Source organism: Canis aureus, chromosome 26 (genome assembly GCF_053574225.1).
Source record: "Canis aureus isolate CA01 chromosome 26, VMU_Caureus_v.1.0, whole genome shotgun sequence".
NCBI lineage: Eukaryota > Metazoa > Chordata > Mammalia > Carnivora > Canidae > Canis > Canis aureus.
Window position 1 is genome coordinate 36,887,923 of NC_135636.1, and position 15,711 is coordinate 36,903,633.

Sequence of the window (15,711 nt, forward strand, 5' to 3'; positions counted from 1 at the left end):
CAACATTTTGTTTGGACCCTTCTAAAGTAGGCTATGGGCTGGATGTGGTAGATAGGATGGTGATAGAGACCCAGCTGTGGTCACTTGTTCCTGGATTGGAGGGGGTAGACGCAGATACTAGACAAACGCACCAGGGGCCTTCTCAATGCACACAGCATTAAAGGAGTAAATAGAAAGGGACACAAAGAGAAGATTCCAAGGGAGGTGCTCAGACGGGGTCAGCCACACATCTGGACCCTTGAACCACGTGGGGGATGGTTGGTTCAGGTGAGGTAGAAGGCTGGTGGGGAACAGCAGTCAAGGACACCTGGGTGTACAAAGTACGGGGCGGGGTGGCGGGGACTGTCCCAGGCCAGCCCAGAAGCCACATTTGTGGTGCACCATGCGTGTGGTTTCCTGAAAGCAGGTGGATTCCATGTTCCCCTTTTCTGTAGATGCTTTCTTTAGGGGGAGAGGTGAAAAGATGGGGTTGTCCCAGAGGGATGCGGGGATGGTGAGCAGTCAGTCCGGGAGGGGCTCACTGGGCAGGGGCCCCTGGGTGTATAGGTTCAGAGAACTTGACCGACAGCCCTCCCTGGCTTCTCCATGTCAGATGGTGGTTCTGAGCCATGGCAGCACCTATTTAGGGCACACTGCTGGGTTGGGGGGTGAGTTAGTTAGTCCCAGAGCTCCGCCCAGTATTGGAGCTGACCCCTGACCTATTTATTGGAGGCACAGGTGTGGGGCAAGGTATTCCTGTAACAGGCCCGTGTTCCTCAGGTTTTATGTATGTGTTTCTCGTCTGCAGGTGGGTACTTGAGGTGTAACTTGGATGATTCTATCCTGGGCCTCTTTAGGGGTGCGTTTGGTGTGGTAGAGGCTTGGGAACTATGCATGATCCATTTGGGAATGAGGAGTGGGTCTCTGGGTGGAGGCATTTGTGTCCTGGCTCCCTGTGGTTGCATCTGGCAGGATGGTTTGCCCTGGGTGCTAAATCTGATGGGGCCAGGGTCCTCTGGTCCTCATGCATACATCCACCCCTCCCTTCCCCCAAACCTCGTCAGCTGGGGGCCTGGCTCGAAGGCTCCACTGCATCAGGGTATAGACCTGTGACCAGGGTAGTTGGGGCAGGCATCCCCAAAGTGCTAGTGGTGACCTAGAGGAATCCCAGCTGTCTGCTCTGTCTCCCTCCTCCCCACCCCTAGCTGCGGCGGAGCCCCATCAAGAAGGTCCGCAAGTCCCTGGCTCTGGACATCGTGGATGAGGATGTGAAGCTGGTGATGTCTACACTGCCCAAGGTGCTGTCCTTGGTAAGGGGTCAGAGAGAAGCTGCCCTGGCTCCCCCTGCCCAGAACTGCAGAAGGCACCTCTGCCTCAGGGAGGATAGACTCTCCCTGGAGGCCCTCTGGCTTTGGAACCCTTTAGCTGTGAGGGGACCCTGGCGCTGGAGTGGTCTGGGGTTCTTGGATGGGGCTCTGGGTGTCAGGCTCAGCTGTAAGGGGCTGATGGAGAAATTGGGGCTGGGCACCCACCCCTTGTTTCAGTCAAGGCAGCTGTGCATGTGTCTTTCACAGAAGGGTTTATTGCGTTGCTAGAGTTGCATTGCTGGAACACATTTGAAAACCATGGATCTGGGTCCCCAGCACCTTCTGTCATATTCTATTCTCATGGGGGTGATGTGGAGAGGGTTGGTGATGTGCACGGCCAGGTGGTTGGGACACATCAGCCCTGGGAACGGTGCTGTCTAGTTCCAGGCTGAGCTCAGGAATGGGGCTGTTGCCTACACAGAGCCTGCCCTCAGGACAGCACACCACACTGTTGATCCCTCCCAGCTGACAGTGGGGGGTTTTGCCCAGTGGGAGGCAGTGAGAGGGGTGGTGGGAGGCATGAGACAAAGGATTGCCTGATCAGATCCTGCACATCTGAGGATTTAGGACTGCTGCAGCCATAGCCCTCGCAGAGAAGCATCACTGGGCAGGGAGCCCCAGCAGGCTGGGGACTTCATGCTGTGCAGCCAGACCTGCAACAGACCTGCAACTGGGCATGTAACATACTTGCTCAGTAGTAAAGCTCTGGCAAGTACTTTAGAGCACAGGATTTGGGGTGGAGTGGACCTTGCAAAGTCCTAATGCTGGCTCTTGTTCTTTAGGATCTCTTAGTTTACCCAAACCTCAGGTTCTTGCCTTTGCCTTTCACTGTACTGAGCCCAGTGACTCTTTACCTTTAGGGTAAAGGTCAAGCAGAGCCGGGAGGCTGGATGGGTGGTGGGTGCTTTGTGTAGCTCTATGTGTGTGCTGGTTGATGCCAGCATCTGACTGCTTGTAGAGATTTCTAGTCCTAGGAGAAACTAGAGCACCCCCACCCTGCCTGAGGCTGTGGTGGGAGAGACCATGTCCATGTAAAAGGGGAGCAGCATTACTGGGCATCTATTAGTTGTCAGTCTCTGAAACGGGCACTTTACAGAGAATTCCCCATCTGGAAGGGGGCACAGGCTTAGAGAAGTTACTGTCCTGCTCCAAATCCTATAGCCCAGAGGTGGAGGTGCTGGGATGTGACTGGTTTCCTTCTTTCCCATCATGCTTATGGCAGAAGGGTGAGTCTGGCTTGGTTTTTGTTGCAGCCCACAAATGTCCTGTCGAGTTCCTCTAGCCTCATGGTGTCAGGCATCAAAGAGGACACCAGTCTGCTCAACGAGGGCTTCCTGCAGGCCAAACCGGAGAAGCCAGTGGCTGCCCAGAAGCCCCGAAGCCACTTTCCAACACCTGCCCCTGTGAGTGCTGGCCACCAATGTCCTATTACCCTTGGGGACTTTGCTTATTTGTTGCCCGTGCCCAGATGCCCTTCTGAGACTCTGCTTGACTAGTTTACACTTCAGATCTCAGTCTGGACACTGCTCCAGATCCCCTTGGGGAGGGATCCCATGTGCTAGAGCCTCTACCCCCCTTTTAAGATTTTATTTATTCATTCATGAGACACAGAGAGGCAGAGACACAGGCAGAGGGAGAAGCAGGCTCCCCACAGAGAGCCTGATGTGGGACACGATCCCTGGACCCTGGGATCACACCCTGAGCCGAAGGCAGATGTCCAGCTGCTGAGGCACCCAGGAGTCCCCCCCGTCCCCCCCCCCGCCGCCCGTGAGCCCTTTTATGGTGTCGCCTCACTTGTAATTAAGTCATGGTCTCCGTTTTTAGTTGCTTAGCACATGTCTGTCCTCAGGGGTAGGGGCTGCCCTGGCTGCTCATACCTCATTGTCTATATTTCATGAATTTCTTACTGCTCCTTCCCACTAGCCTGCTTGGCTGTAACTTTTCCTCGTGAGGAGGCTGGCACCACATGGGCAGGGGCACAGCCATGTTGCCGGTCCAACCTCTTTGCTGTATACCTAAGGAAGCCCTGAAACAGGAGTCACTTCTCCAGGGCCACTAGGGAGTTGGAGGGACCACAAGAAGACTTGTGGCTTGAAGAAGACCGAGAGTTGTAGAAATGCCCCCTACTCCTCCTGGCCATGCTCACATCACAGCATTTGCTGGGAGCTTGCTGCCCCTGCCTGGATGGTAACTCTCTTGCCTCCTCCCAGATGACCAGCGCCTGGAAGACGGTGGCCTGCGGGGGGACCAGGGACCAGCTCTTCATGCAAGAGAAAGCCCGGCAGCTCCTGGGTCGCTTGAAGCCCAGCCACACGTCTCGGACCCTCATCTTGTCCTGAGGGGCTTGGTGGTCACGAGCTCATTCTTATGTTTACAGGGGGCTGGGGGGACTGAGGTTGGTCTGTGAGTCTGAGAATCATACTCGGATGGCCACCTGCAGGGAGCCTTCTGCCACCAGCCCCTCCTCAGACTGCTCAGGTGGAGGCAGAGCAGGGCCACCCACTGCCTTGTCTCCGAGTCCAGCTGTGGCTGCGGTGGTTCCTGGTGCTAACAGAACAAAGTCCCACCCCTGGGCCTGCCTGGTCCTCTCCCCGGTGCCACAGGGAGTCCCCTTAGCTCCTCCTGAGCCCTTCTTGGGTCTGGCCTCATCTCAGACCCCTGCTTAGAACAGGGGATGTGGCCAGCATGCTCCTTCCCTCTACCTGTTAGTACATTTTCTTGAAAGAATAAAATTCCCTTTTTCCTTAATGCTGTTGTAGACTCTACCTTTCTCCTGTCTCCTGCTTGTGGTTTCCTGGTCGCTGGGTTGGTTCCCTGGTGACTGTCACAGGGGCCTTGAGGGATATGGAGATCTGGATCCTCATCCTCAGAGCACAGCCCAGGGCTGGGGCTCTGCATACTTTCCCCCAAAAGGTCCAGTGTGCTGGGGGCAGTTTGATCACCTAGTGGCTGTCTCAAAGTTCTGAGGATTCTTGGGTGTTAGCAGGGAGGGGAAGGTGCATCAGGACCCTGCTTGGCCATGGATGGCTGACCTGGCCTGCCATAGGCCTAGACACCAGGTGAGACTGGTAAACAAGGAGTGACTGGCAGCTGGCCGGAACTTACCACAGTGGCCTCAACTTGCCAAGGCCATGGCAGCAATCAGACCTTGGGCTCCAGTCCACCTGGTCAGGGTGCAGTGGGCCACTTGGCTGAAGCTAGGCACTGAAGTGGGGTAGGTGCCAGGTTTGAGAAGGTCTAGACAGGGAGGTGTTCAGCGGGGGGGGGGGGGGGGGGGGGGGGCTCATAGGATTTGGCATGTGGGGGGCCATGTCTGGGGGCCATTTGGCATGTGGCCATGTCTGGGGGCTGGATGGGTACTTGCCTATCTTTAGATTCTGCTTTAGTGCCTCTGGTTCCCAAGAGAGACACTTAGGGACAGATCCTCTTGCTGGGAGCCCCCTCTAAAGAAGACTGGGAGTTAGGACACTAGGGTTCAGGTCTAGTGAACCCTGCCGTGCTGAACTTGCACAGGGTGTCCTGTCAGCATGGCAGAGACCCACCTCACCCCCTGCTCTGGGTGGCCCTCGAGCCATTTCACAAAGTTGTGCTCAGTTTGAGCCTGGCTAAGTTCTGGTTCCTGCTCCAGAGCCAAAGCCTGGGAATGAGACCAGGGACTAGGGCTCCCACTCTGCTTCCTTGCAGCTTGTGTAGCTGAGCCAGTCTCAGTCTAGCTGGGCCATACCTGCCACATGCCCTTGTGCCTATGCTGATTTCCTGACCTGAACCCCTGTCCTCTATCCCTTGGTGACCTGCAGGGCCCCGGCTCCATCACTGACTGTTCCCTGCAGGGCTGTCAGCATTGATGGTTGATTCCAGTGAGGGTTGGGGAGCAGGGGATCTTCATCTCCAGGATTCACAGACAACTCAGTCTATAGAACACCAGCATTAAAGTCGGGTACAGCAAGCCTGGGACAACTCACCCTGGAGCTGATCATAGGCTCCTACGGATGATTCCTAGGCACGTGGTCAGTGGCTGCACCTCAGTGAGCTGGCCTATAACCCACCAGAGGCTTTCTGCCAGAGCTTGCTCCAGACTGCCTCTCCCACCAACACCCAAAGCTTGTCCTGAGGCTCTTTCCTGTCCTCCTTGGGAGGCAGCCCTGCTAACTGCAAACCTGTTAACTTGCCACCTCCCATGAACTCTGCACTGGAGCTGTTCTCTGCTTCCTGCATTAAATGAACAGGCATCAAGAATGCCCCCCCCCCCCCCCCACCCCGTGCCTGGCGTGGTTCTGGTGCTAGAGGATACAGGAATTAACCCCAAGACTCTCCCAAACCACTTTATGCTCACAGGGTTTAGATTCTAGAGAGGACAGATAAGCTATAAGCCAACATCCATATGCAACATGCCAGAGGTAAGGGGCTCGGGAGAAAGGAATAATGGATGGCATGGGGGCCAGGCGGCCTGCTAGGAGGAAGCTCTCCGGAGGCCTGAGTGAGGGCTGGCCGCAGCCCCTGGCCACCATGGGGAGCAAGAGAGAGCCCGAGTGGGTGGGGGGTACTGATTGCCAGAGTCGGTGGCGACAGCCGGTGTGGTCCCGGAGTGTGGGGCACACGGTGCTCCAGTGGCCGCAACTTGGGTCGTCCAGGTGGATCCGGGGCCCAGTGTTTCGTGGGCAGGTGTGACAAGCAGGTCGAGCCAGGTGCAGAGGTGCTGAGCACCCGAGTTCAGGGACGGGGCGCGGAAGACGACGGTGGGCGGGAAAGGCGGGGCTCGGTGAGGACGGCAGAGGGTGAGCGTTCTGGCAAGATCCAGACTGGCCTGGTATCTGCGGGCCAACCCGGCCTGCAGGAGAAGCGGAGGGGGCGGAGGCAGAGCCCGCGCCCGAGGATCCCGGCAACAGCCCCTAAACGAGGGATGCGGAGAGCGGGACCGCTGCTCCCGGAAGCCACGCCCCGCGCAGGCCACGTGACATCCCTTCGCCAATGGGAGTCCCTTAATGAGCGCGTGAAGGATTGTGGGAGAGCCCGCCGAGGGAGGCGGGAATGGCCGGGTGTGCTGACAGGCTCCCCGCGCCTGGGCGAGGCCGTTCTCAGCCTCCCAGGCTCACCTGGTCCGGCCCAGTCCAGAAGAGCCGCCCGGCTGAGCACGGACTCCTGAGAAGTAGGAACTTCCTGAGAAGTAGGTACTGTTTGCAGCCCCACTAAGGTTTTGGAGGTGGTTTGTTGAGATTTGTTGAGACGGATGCTGTCCCCGGGGGATTGGGGCGCATGCGTACTTGCGTGGTCAGGACGCATGGATGGGGTCACGGAGCGGGAGGCCTCGGCCGGGGGCACGTATGTTTAGGTATGGGGCGGCTGTAGGACATTTATTTGCATTTTATTTATTTATTTATTTTTTTAAGATTTTACTTATTTATTCATGAGAGGCAGAGACACAGGCAGAGGAAGAAGCAGGCTCCATGCAGGGAGCCCAACGTGGGACTTGACCCCGGGTCTCCAGGATCAGGCCCTGGGCCGAAGGCAGGCGCTAAACCCCTGAGCGACCCAGGCATCCCCGAGGTGTTGGATTTCTAACGAATTTCCCGATCATGCTGAGTTGGGGATTGCACTTTGAGTGGCAGGGATTAATGGCACTAAAATCATTCCATTACTCAGAATCAATGAGATGTCTGGGGCCATTGCTCTCTGTTCTTCCTCGGTCTCTGCAGCGTCTCAGTTTCCCTCCAAGAATATGCCAGTTCTGGCATACTCAGGACAGCCTGTGGTTTCCATGGTGATAGCCATCTGGGTCTCTTTCACCTGCCTGCGTTTCTCCGGCAGTGGGACATCCACTTGGGAAGGGCCTGTCTAGTTGCAGTTACACCTGTGGTGTACTGGCTTATGGTGTGACTCATGTTTGTGTGTAACTTCCAAGAGAGCAAGGCTGATACCTGCCATGTTCATGGCTTTGTCCCCAGCACTCATCAGTTCCTGACACACAGTAGTGCTCAACAAGTATTTCTGGAATGAATATGAAAACCAAGAGGGATCAGTGATGGTCTGGCCACTGTCGGGCATTCATGAGCTAAGGATCTCTTGTTGAACTCAAAGTGAGTTTTCCTCTTGCCAAGACCAAGGGAGGACCTGAATATCTGTGTGACCATAGAGACTGACCAAAAAGCATCCGTGGTCCAAGAGTTGTATGTGCATCCTGACAGACGCCCCTCCCTTCCACTCCAGCCATCCAGACACAGCCTCCTCAGGAGCCCAGAGGCCCTTCCCAGAGTCATGCCCACCTCTTCCCAGATGCAGGCCTCCTTGTCCCAGGCCGGACTGTGTCCTCCATCAGTACTCACCTGTGCTGAGTGCCCCAGGGATGAAAGTGACTCTGAAGGTCTGATTCTCAGTCTCTGCTCATGACTGGTAATCCCAGATCCCTTCTACATACCTGTTTTCTGTTTTTTCTTTTTATTGTGGTTAAATACATGACAGAGTTTACCATCTTAACCTTTTCTAAGTGTACGATTCAGCCATGTTAGCTATATGCACATTGTCACCCTAGAATTTTTTCAGCTTCCGAAATTTCAACTGTACTCATTAAACTCCTCATTTCCCTTTCCCCTAGTCTCCAGAAACTTCCATTCCACCTTCCATTTCTATGAATTTGACTACACTAAGTATCTTGTATAAAGTGGAATCATACAGTATTGTTTTGTGACTGTTGATTTAAGTAGCATGATATCCTCAAGGTTCATCCCTAGCTTCGGTCAGAATTTCCTTCCTTTTTAGGGCTGAATGATATTCCACTGCATGTATAGACCACGTTTACCATTCATCTTTCTGTCAGTGGACACTAGAGTCCCAGGACTAGGTGGAAACAATAGACAAGACAACCCTTTTGTCTATTGTGAATAATGCTGCTATCAGCATGGGTGTGCAAGTATCTCGAGATCCTGCTTTCAGTCCTTGTGACGGTATACTGGGAGTGGAATTGATGGATCGTATGGTAATACTGTTGTTGTTTTTTAAAGATTTTATTTATTTATTCATGAGACACACACACACACACACAGAGGGGGGCAGAGACACAGGCAGAGAGAGAAGCAGGCTCCATGCAGGGAGTCTGATGTGTGACTCGATCCCGGGTCTCCAGGATCACGCCCTGGGCCGAAGGCAGGTGCTAAATCGCTGAGCCACCCAGGGATCCCTGGTAATACTGCTTTTAATTTTAGTTTTAATTTTGTTTCGATTAGGTTTTTGGTATTTCCAGGAAAAGCTGTATGCCCGGCTACTAAAGCTTTTGCAGCAATGATGTGACTCTGTCACCATCTGGTGGCCATTGGTGTATTTGCAGCAGCCGGTAAGGTGGGCCATAGCAATTTCTTGTAGGTCTTAGAAAAGTCCTTGAAGCATTTTTCAGTCTTTCAGGCTTTCTCTTCAGCATCCTCATCAAACAATTGTCTGCCCTTTACTTGAACACCTCTACTTATTGGGAGAGCTGACTTTATTACTCAGCAGCCAGCTCCATTGTTGGACAGCAATTGTGAAGAAAAAGATTCTTTATTCAGAGAAAAAAGTCCTCCCTCCGTTATAAAAAGTAGGAATGACTAAGGTGCATGGGAAGCTGGTCTGTGGGGAAATCAGGGTCCCAGGACAGGTCATTGATAGGCCAGGATTACCTGGAGAGTTTGACTACCAGAATTAGCCACTGTCTCAGCAGACCCTAGCATGAATCAGTTCTGTCCTGTTTCCACAGATCACCAAATCTCTGATTTAGTAATGATAGTGATTCAACTCTCTCTAAGATGGATTTTATGTTTCCACTTTGGCCATGTGTGTTCTATAGTAATTAAAGCTGAGTTTCGATGTGAATTAAGAATCAGACTTTCACTAATGTATATCAGTGGCCTCTCAGCTGGCCAGGATGAAAGTGTTTTACCTGTATGTTAACTAGGGCTGCCCTGGAGGTATCTAGGTTAAATGCCCTGGAGGTATACATCAAATGGAACAGTCTGACAAAGACAAGTGTAAAGTGTGAGTCACAAATGCCCTTCAGAAAGGCACAATTGAGAATATGTCTCTCCTCTCTCTGGGAAAGAGTCCCTGCACCCTCTCCAGAAAGCACCCCAGCCTGGTATCCAGGTGCTCAGTAAATGTCTCATTCCGTCATGAAGTGATGTAGCAGTGAGAAAAGCCTTGGGCAGCTAGGACCAGATGGTGGGGGAAGCTTTAGCATTTTTAAATGTTGATTTCTTAGTTGTGTTCCCTGTGGTCAGGGAACATACTCTGTGTGGTTTCATATCTTCAAAATTTGTCAAAACTTGCTTTATGGGCAAGCATACAATCAATTTTATAATTTCTTATGCATCTGAAAAGAATGTGTAGTCTGTAGGCGTTGGGGGCATTTTTGGCATATGCTAATCCTATTGTCTAAACATCCAATATCCTGTTTTTTTTTTAAGATTTTATTTATTTATTCATGAGAGACACACAGAGAGAGAGGCAGAGACATAGGCAGAGGGAAAAGCAGGCTCCACACAGGAAGCCTGATGTGGGACTCGATCCCAGGACCGTGGGATCACACCCTGAGCCAAAGGCAGATGCTCAACCACTGAGCCACCCAGGCGTCCCTAATATCCTGGGTTTTTGTCTGAATTTCGTAAACCTAGATTAGTCAACCTCCAACTAATGCATGGTAGTAAGACTGTTGTTTCAAGCTGATGAATGTTGGAGTGGTTTTTTTACTCAGCATTATTGTGGCAGTAACTAGCTGATACACAAGGTAGACTTGTATTCACTAGAGAGCTCTGGGAAATGGGCAGTGCACCATGGGCTTAACTGGGTGGAGGAGGAATTTAGCAGACCTGGAGTTCCCAGAACTGGGCTGGACATGAGTGTGATGAAAGGTTCTAGAATCCAGAACCATATGACTATGTCTTGATTGTCCCCCAGGACATAGGGCTAGCTTTCTAGGGCTCTTCTGACTTTGGGTCAGACAGACCTGGATGTGAATCCCAACCTAGCTGTTACTGGCTATGTCTCTTCCCTGCTCTGAGCCTTGGAGTCCTCATGATAAAATGGCAGAGAATCCGTAACCTTTCAGAGTTGTTGAAGGGACTAGAGAGAGCACTGGCACACACTTGGGGCTCAGAAGTAGGGGCTCTTAAGATGTTTCTACAAAATGCTTTGTCATTCCTTTCTCATGCTCAAGAAACCCTTCAAAGGAAGAGTTTGTATAGAGTTCCAGGCTTCAGTAGAGTGCTCCAAGGGGAAGTTACTAGGTAGGGGTTGAGGGCAGGGCTTGAACCAGTGTCGACTCGTAGGATTGCAGTTTAAGGTGCCCTGTTCTGTGTCATCATGTGCTTCATAGTTATCAGCTGGGGAAGCGGTGTAGTGCAGGAGAAGCACAGGTGTTAGGAATAGGTTCAGGTTTTTTTTTTTTTTTAAGATTTATTTATTTTAGAGTTGGAGGGAGAGAAAGAGAGAGAGAACACATGTGCATGAGAGAGCAGGGGGAAGGGCATAGGGAGAAGCAGAGAGGCAGACTCCATGCTGAGTGGGGAGCCTGACATGGGGCTTGGTCTCACAACCCTGATACCATTACCTGAGCTGAGATCAATAGTTGGATGCTTAACCGATTGAGCCACCCAGGCACCCCAGGATGGGTTCAGTTTTTAAAGACTTTCGTAAAAGTTCAACATACAGAGAGCAAAATACACAAGTCTCAAGTGTACAGCTGGATGAATTTCCACAAAGTGAACAGTCATGTAATCAGCACCTACATCAAGAAATAGAACATGGCCAGCACCCCAGAAACCCTCTCCCCACCCTATAAGGGTAACCACATCCTGACTTCAAACACCATAGATTTGTTTTGCTTTAATTTTAATTTTTTTAAATTTATTTTTAAAGAGTTATTTTTAAATAATTTCTACTATTTTAAATAATTTCTACCCACATTGGGTCTCAAACTTACAACCTCTAGATCAGGAGTCCCATGCTCTACCAATCGAGTCAGCCAGGTGCCCCTGTTTTGCCTTTAAAAAAAAAAAAAATTGTGTAAATTGAATTTCACATTGCATAGGATTTTCCTATGTTGATTTGGGTAGTTACAATTTGTTTATCCTCCTGACTATATAGTATTCTGTTATATGATTTTTGCAGAATTTACCCATTCTGCAGAAGGACATGGGAAAGTTTCTGCATTGGCTATTATAAATAGAGCTGTTGTGAACATCTTGTTCTAATCTTTTGGTGAGCTCATGTACACATTGCTGGTTTATACATAGCTAGACTGGAATTGCTGGGGATGGGTTCACATTCATTAGGCCACTTGCTACTTATGAGCTTTGTGAACCAAGGCAGGTTATGTAGCTTCTCTGAGACTCATTTTTCATATCTGTATATTGGAAATAAAAATAGTTGCCTCTCTTGTAACAGATTTTTTAAAAATAATTTTATTTATTAGAGAGCATAAGAGTGGGGAGGGACAGAGGGAAAAGGAGGAGAAGCATGAAGCAGGTTCCCCACTGAGCAGGGAGCCTGACATGGGGCTTGATCCCAGGACCCTGGGATTATGAACTGAGCCTAAGGCAGATGCTTAACTGACTGAGCCACTCAGGTGCCTGTGTCATCACAGATTTTAATAAAATAATATCTACAAGGCACCTGGTCCTAATGTAGCTCCCCTTTCTTCCTTCCTCTGTCATCCCAGAGCCCCCTCTACTCTAGGCCACAGTTCTTCTACTAGGCTCCCCCTTTGCCAGGAGTCTTAAACATGAACCTGGAAAGCTTGCCTGCTGCCCACGGCTGGTGGGTGCTTTTCCCTGGCTATGATCTCTCTTTTGTGACTCAGCCACAGGTGTCCACCCAACACTAGCTTGCTGTGGTCAACATCACCACTAACAGGGCAGCCCCGGTGGTGCAGCGGTTTGGCGCCGCCTGCAGCTTGGGGTGTGATCCTGGAGACCCAGGATCGAGTCCCACATCGGGCTCCCTGCATGGAGCCTGCTTCTCCCTCTGTCTGTGTCTCTGCCTCTCTTTCTCTGTGTCTATGAATAAATAAATAAAATCTTAAAAACAAACAAACAAAAAACAAAAAAAAAAAAACATCACCACTAACAAATGTTTTTATGATGATCTTGGTGAGCATGTGGCTTGCAGTTGATGTTCTCTGGAGACTGGGCCAGGAGAGGCAAGGAATGAGGACTGAAGAGAGCGAACAGCTGGCTGAAATCCAGCCCAGGAATTTATAACATACTCCTTTCTTGCTTGGTTTTCCTTCCCTGATGTCCAGGTAGGAGTTTTTCTTTCTTAAAAGCCCTTGTTTAAAAAAAAAAAAAAAAAGCCCTTGTATTCCTTATTTTTCCTGTAACACCTCAAGTCAGGCCACGTGGGTCAGTGGGCCAAGGAAAACTTGCCTACGGGGGCTCTGTCAAGATAGAGTTTACTTCTATCTCTGTGTAATGGCAGCCTGGAGCACTGTGTTGGGAAAGATTCTGAAAGTATCATCCAAGCTCAGGAAAGTGCTGTGAAGGATTAGTTGTGTCTGTTATATGCATGGGAGGTGGTGATGGCCGCACACATTTCATGTGTTTACCTCTATCTTTGGTTTAAAGGTATTGGTTAGTATTGCTCAGAATAGACATGTATTTGGTTTAGAGAGGTAAGTGGAATGTTTTTTAATAGGTGGGTTAAGTGTGTTTTCATTTATATGACTAGTGACATATGTGGATTTATTTCTACCATTTTTTTTGTGTTATCACTGTTGTTTTCCCCTTTCTTTGTTGAACTCATAGTTTTCTGTAATCTGCTCTGTTTTCTCCTTTTGCCTGGTGTGAATCATAAAAAATATTTCTCTTATTTTAGAGGCTATTTAAAACTTTTTAATATGCATATTTGTTACTGTTTCTGTCCTTCTGAATGATGCTCTTTCCTGGCCTATTTTCATTGAGTTTTATCATTTTAAATGCAAAATTGATGATTTTCTCGGTCAGTTAACTTTGTGTAAATATTTATAAATTCACTTACTCATCATTGTTTTTCTTACTCATTAAATTTTATTTTTGTTAAGTAATGCCACCTCCATTTCTGCTACTAGTAGGTAGCATTAGTTGAGAGCTTCCTGTGTGCTGGACACTGTCCTGATAATTCTACATGTGTTAAATCCCTTAATCTTCCACATTATCTTGGGAATTTGTCGTTCCGGCCTTGTGGATGAGGAAACAATCACATAAAGGTTAGGTTATGCCCAAGACCTAGCATTAGTAAAAGGTGGGGCTGGGCTTCAATCCTGGCTCTTGTTGCTCTTTGCGCGTGTTTAAATTTTTTGTTTTGAAATCATTTTAGATTTACAGAAAACTTGCAAAGATAATACAAAGAGTTCCCATATACCCTCTACCTGGATTTCCCTAATGTTAACATCTTACGAAAGCATGGTGCATTTACCAAACTAAGAAGTTTATACCAAAAAAAAAAAAAAAAAAAAGAAGAAGTTTATACCAGTGCAATACTAGTAACTAACCAGAGACTTTATTTGGATTCACCAGGTTTTCCACTCTTTTTCTATTCCAGGACCCAATTTGGGGTCACACATTGTGTTTAGGATATATACATGTATTAAAAAAAAAACTTTTTGGCATGGAAGGTTTCAAGTTATATAAAAATGGAGAGAACAGGAAGATTTATCATTCAGCTTCAGTGATTAACTCATGACCAATTTGTTTCATTCACACCCTAAACCATATTACTTTTTTCTTTGTTCTGGTCGCCTATAGTTTACAGATGTATGCCCTATAAATCACCTTATTTCACCTGCTTCCTATACAGCAGTTCTGTAGTTCATGGGCACTTTATTAATTATGGAGTTTCTAAAGCCAACACCTAGAACAACAACAACAACAACTACTACTACTACTACTCGTAAGAAGAAATCTTTATTTCACACTTTGTAAAAAGAATTAAAGGGCCCAGGGGTGGCAAAATTATGATTACTTAAAAATAATTTAGTTAACATTTCCTCCTGAAAAAGTTTCAAAAGACTTAAATAGTCTTTTGTTGTTTAAAAAAGTGTATTTTACTTTTTTTTTGCCAGATAATATAGTCACATATATTCACACATAAGAGGTATTGAAGGGTTGCAAGCAACACTCTGTGGCAGATGACCAAATTGTCTGACACAATATGAGCTTGCTATAGCAAGAAGATCTAACCTATTCCAGCGTTTTCTCCTCCATGAGACCAATTGTTATATAGATTTAAAAAGTGTTCCAGCTGTTGGCTAAAGTGCAGTTGAGATTTGCGCTTGTTCAGGTTCTTGAGGGAGGGAAGAGTCAGTGCCAATCATCACAAACTTCCTGGCCTTCTGAGGCCAAAGCATTACCACTTCGTCCTAATCTTCAACAGTTAATCCTCTATTACTTTGGGACATTCCATTCTTAGCCTGAATTTCTTACCTATGAAATAGCAACAGAGGGGATCCCTGGGTGGCTCAGCAGTTTGGCGCCTGCCTTTGGCCCAGGGCACGATCCTGGAGTCTCGGGATCGGGTCCCACGTCGGGCTCCCGGTATGGAGCCTGCTTCTCCCTCCTCCTGTGTCTCTGCCTCTTTCTCTCTCTCTCTCTCTGTATCTATCATAAATAAAAATAAATAAATCTTAAAAAAAAAAAGAAATAGCAACAGATCAATTTGGTTTGTGAATCCTCTTAGAATTGCAGGTAGCGGGCAGCCCTGGTGGCTCAGTGGTTTAGCGCTGCCTTCAGCCCAGGGCGTGATCCTGGAGACCCCGGGTTGAGTCCCACGTTGGGTTCCTTGCGTAGAGCCTGCTTCTCCCTCTGCCTGTCTCTCTCCCTCCCTCCCTCTCTCTCTCTCTGTGTGTGTGTGTGTCTCTAATGAATAAATTAAAAAAAAATTACAGGTAGCATTGTGTTGGTGTGTGGTTTTCTGAGGGGAGGGTTTCAAAGCAAAAGGGGGAAGGGTTTTTGATGTTTATGAGACACAGGTGTAAAATAAACCATAGGATTAAACTTTTACTTCTTTGTCTCCCTATAGGAAAAATAAAAAGAAAGTATTAAAGGGTCTATAGTAAAGTCACTCCCTTCTGACTTTTTGTCACATAGTTCTCTTCCCTTTGGAGAGCTGATAAGTTTCTAGGGAAGAGACCAGCCAGCTTTTTCTGTAAAGCATCAGATAGGAGACATTGTAGGCTTTGCGGACAGACCCCTGTTCTAGTGTGTCCTTGAAATTTTATGCAAATATAAGCACATATATATTACACGTTCTCTCCCACAACTTTGCAAAAATGATAGCATAGTATAGAGAGTATTCCTCTCTTGGCTTTTCTCAGTTAAACCAGATGTTGGCAAACTATGGTCCATAGGCCAAATCCAGCCTGTTACCAGTT

At 48.8% G+C, this 15,711-nt stretch overlaps 1 protein-coding gene, 1 long non-coding RNA gene and 1 other non-coding gene across 10 annotated transcripts in view; all 3 read left to right on the forward strand.

Annotated features, from left to right (window-relative positions):
* MYBL2 (MYB proto-oncogene like 2) overlaps positions 1-4,094 on the forward strand; it is a 43,090-nt gene extending 38,996 nt beyond the window's left edge. For 5 of the 8 annotated variants that reach the window (XM_077873228.1, XM_077873235.1, XM_077873231.1 and 2 more), the window contains 3 exons: positions 1,185-1,289; positions 2,600-2,749; positions 3,557-4,094. In XM_077873228.1, coding sequence (XP_077729354.1) covers positions 1,185-1,289; positions 2,600-2,749; positions 3,557-3,685 — 384 coding nt within the window. In that variant the 3' untranslated portion in view covers positions 3,686-4,094. The remainder of the gene's footprint in view (positions 1-1,184; positions 1,290-2,599; positions 2,750-3,556) is intronic. The other 3 variants (XM_077873229.1, XM_077873236.1, XM_077873234.1) reach the window with 1 other exon arrangement.
* A 2,239-nt stretch (positions 4,095-6,333) lies between these two features.
* Positions 6,334-15,711, forward strand: part of LOC144298386 (uncharacterized) — a 123,796-nt gene continuing 114,418 nt past the window's right edge. The window contains exon 1 of the long non-coding RNA XR_013365377.1: positions 6,334-6,514. This is a non-coding gene — a long non-coding RNA (uncharacterized LOC144298386). The remainder of the gene's footprint in view (positions 6,515-15,711) is intronic.
* On the forward strand, positions 14,451-14,575 carry LOC144298958 (small nucleolar RNA SNORA28). The gene has a single exon (XR_013365790.1). It is a non-coding gene; the product is annotated as a small nucleolar RNA SNORA28 (small nucleolar RNA).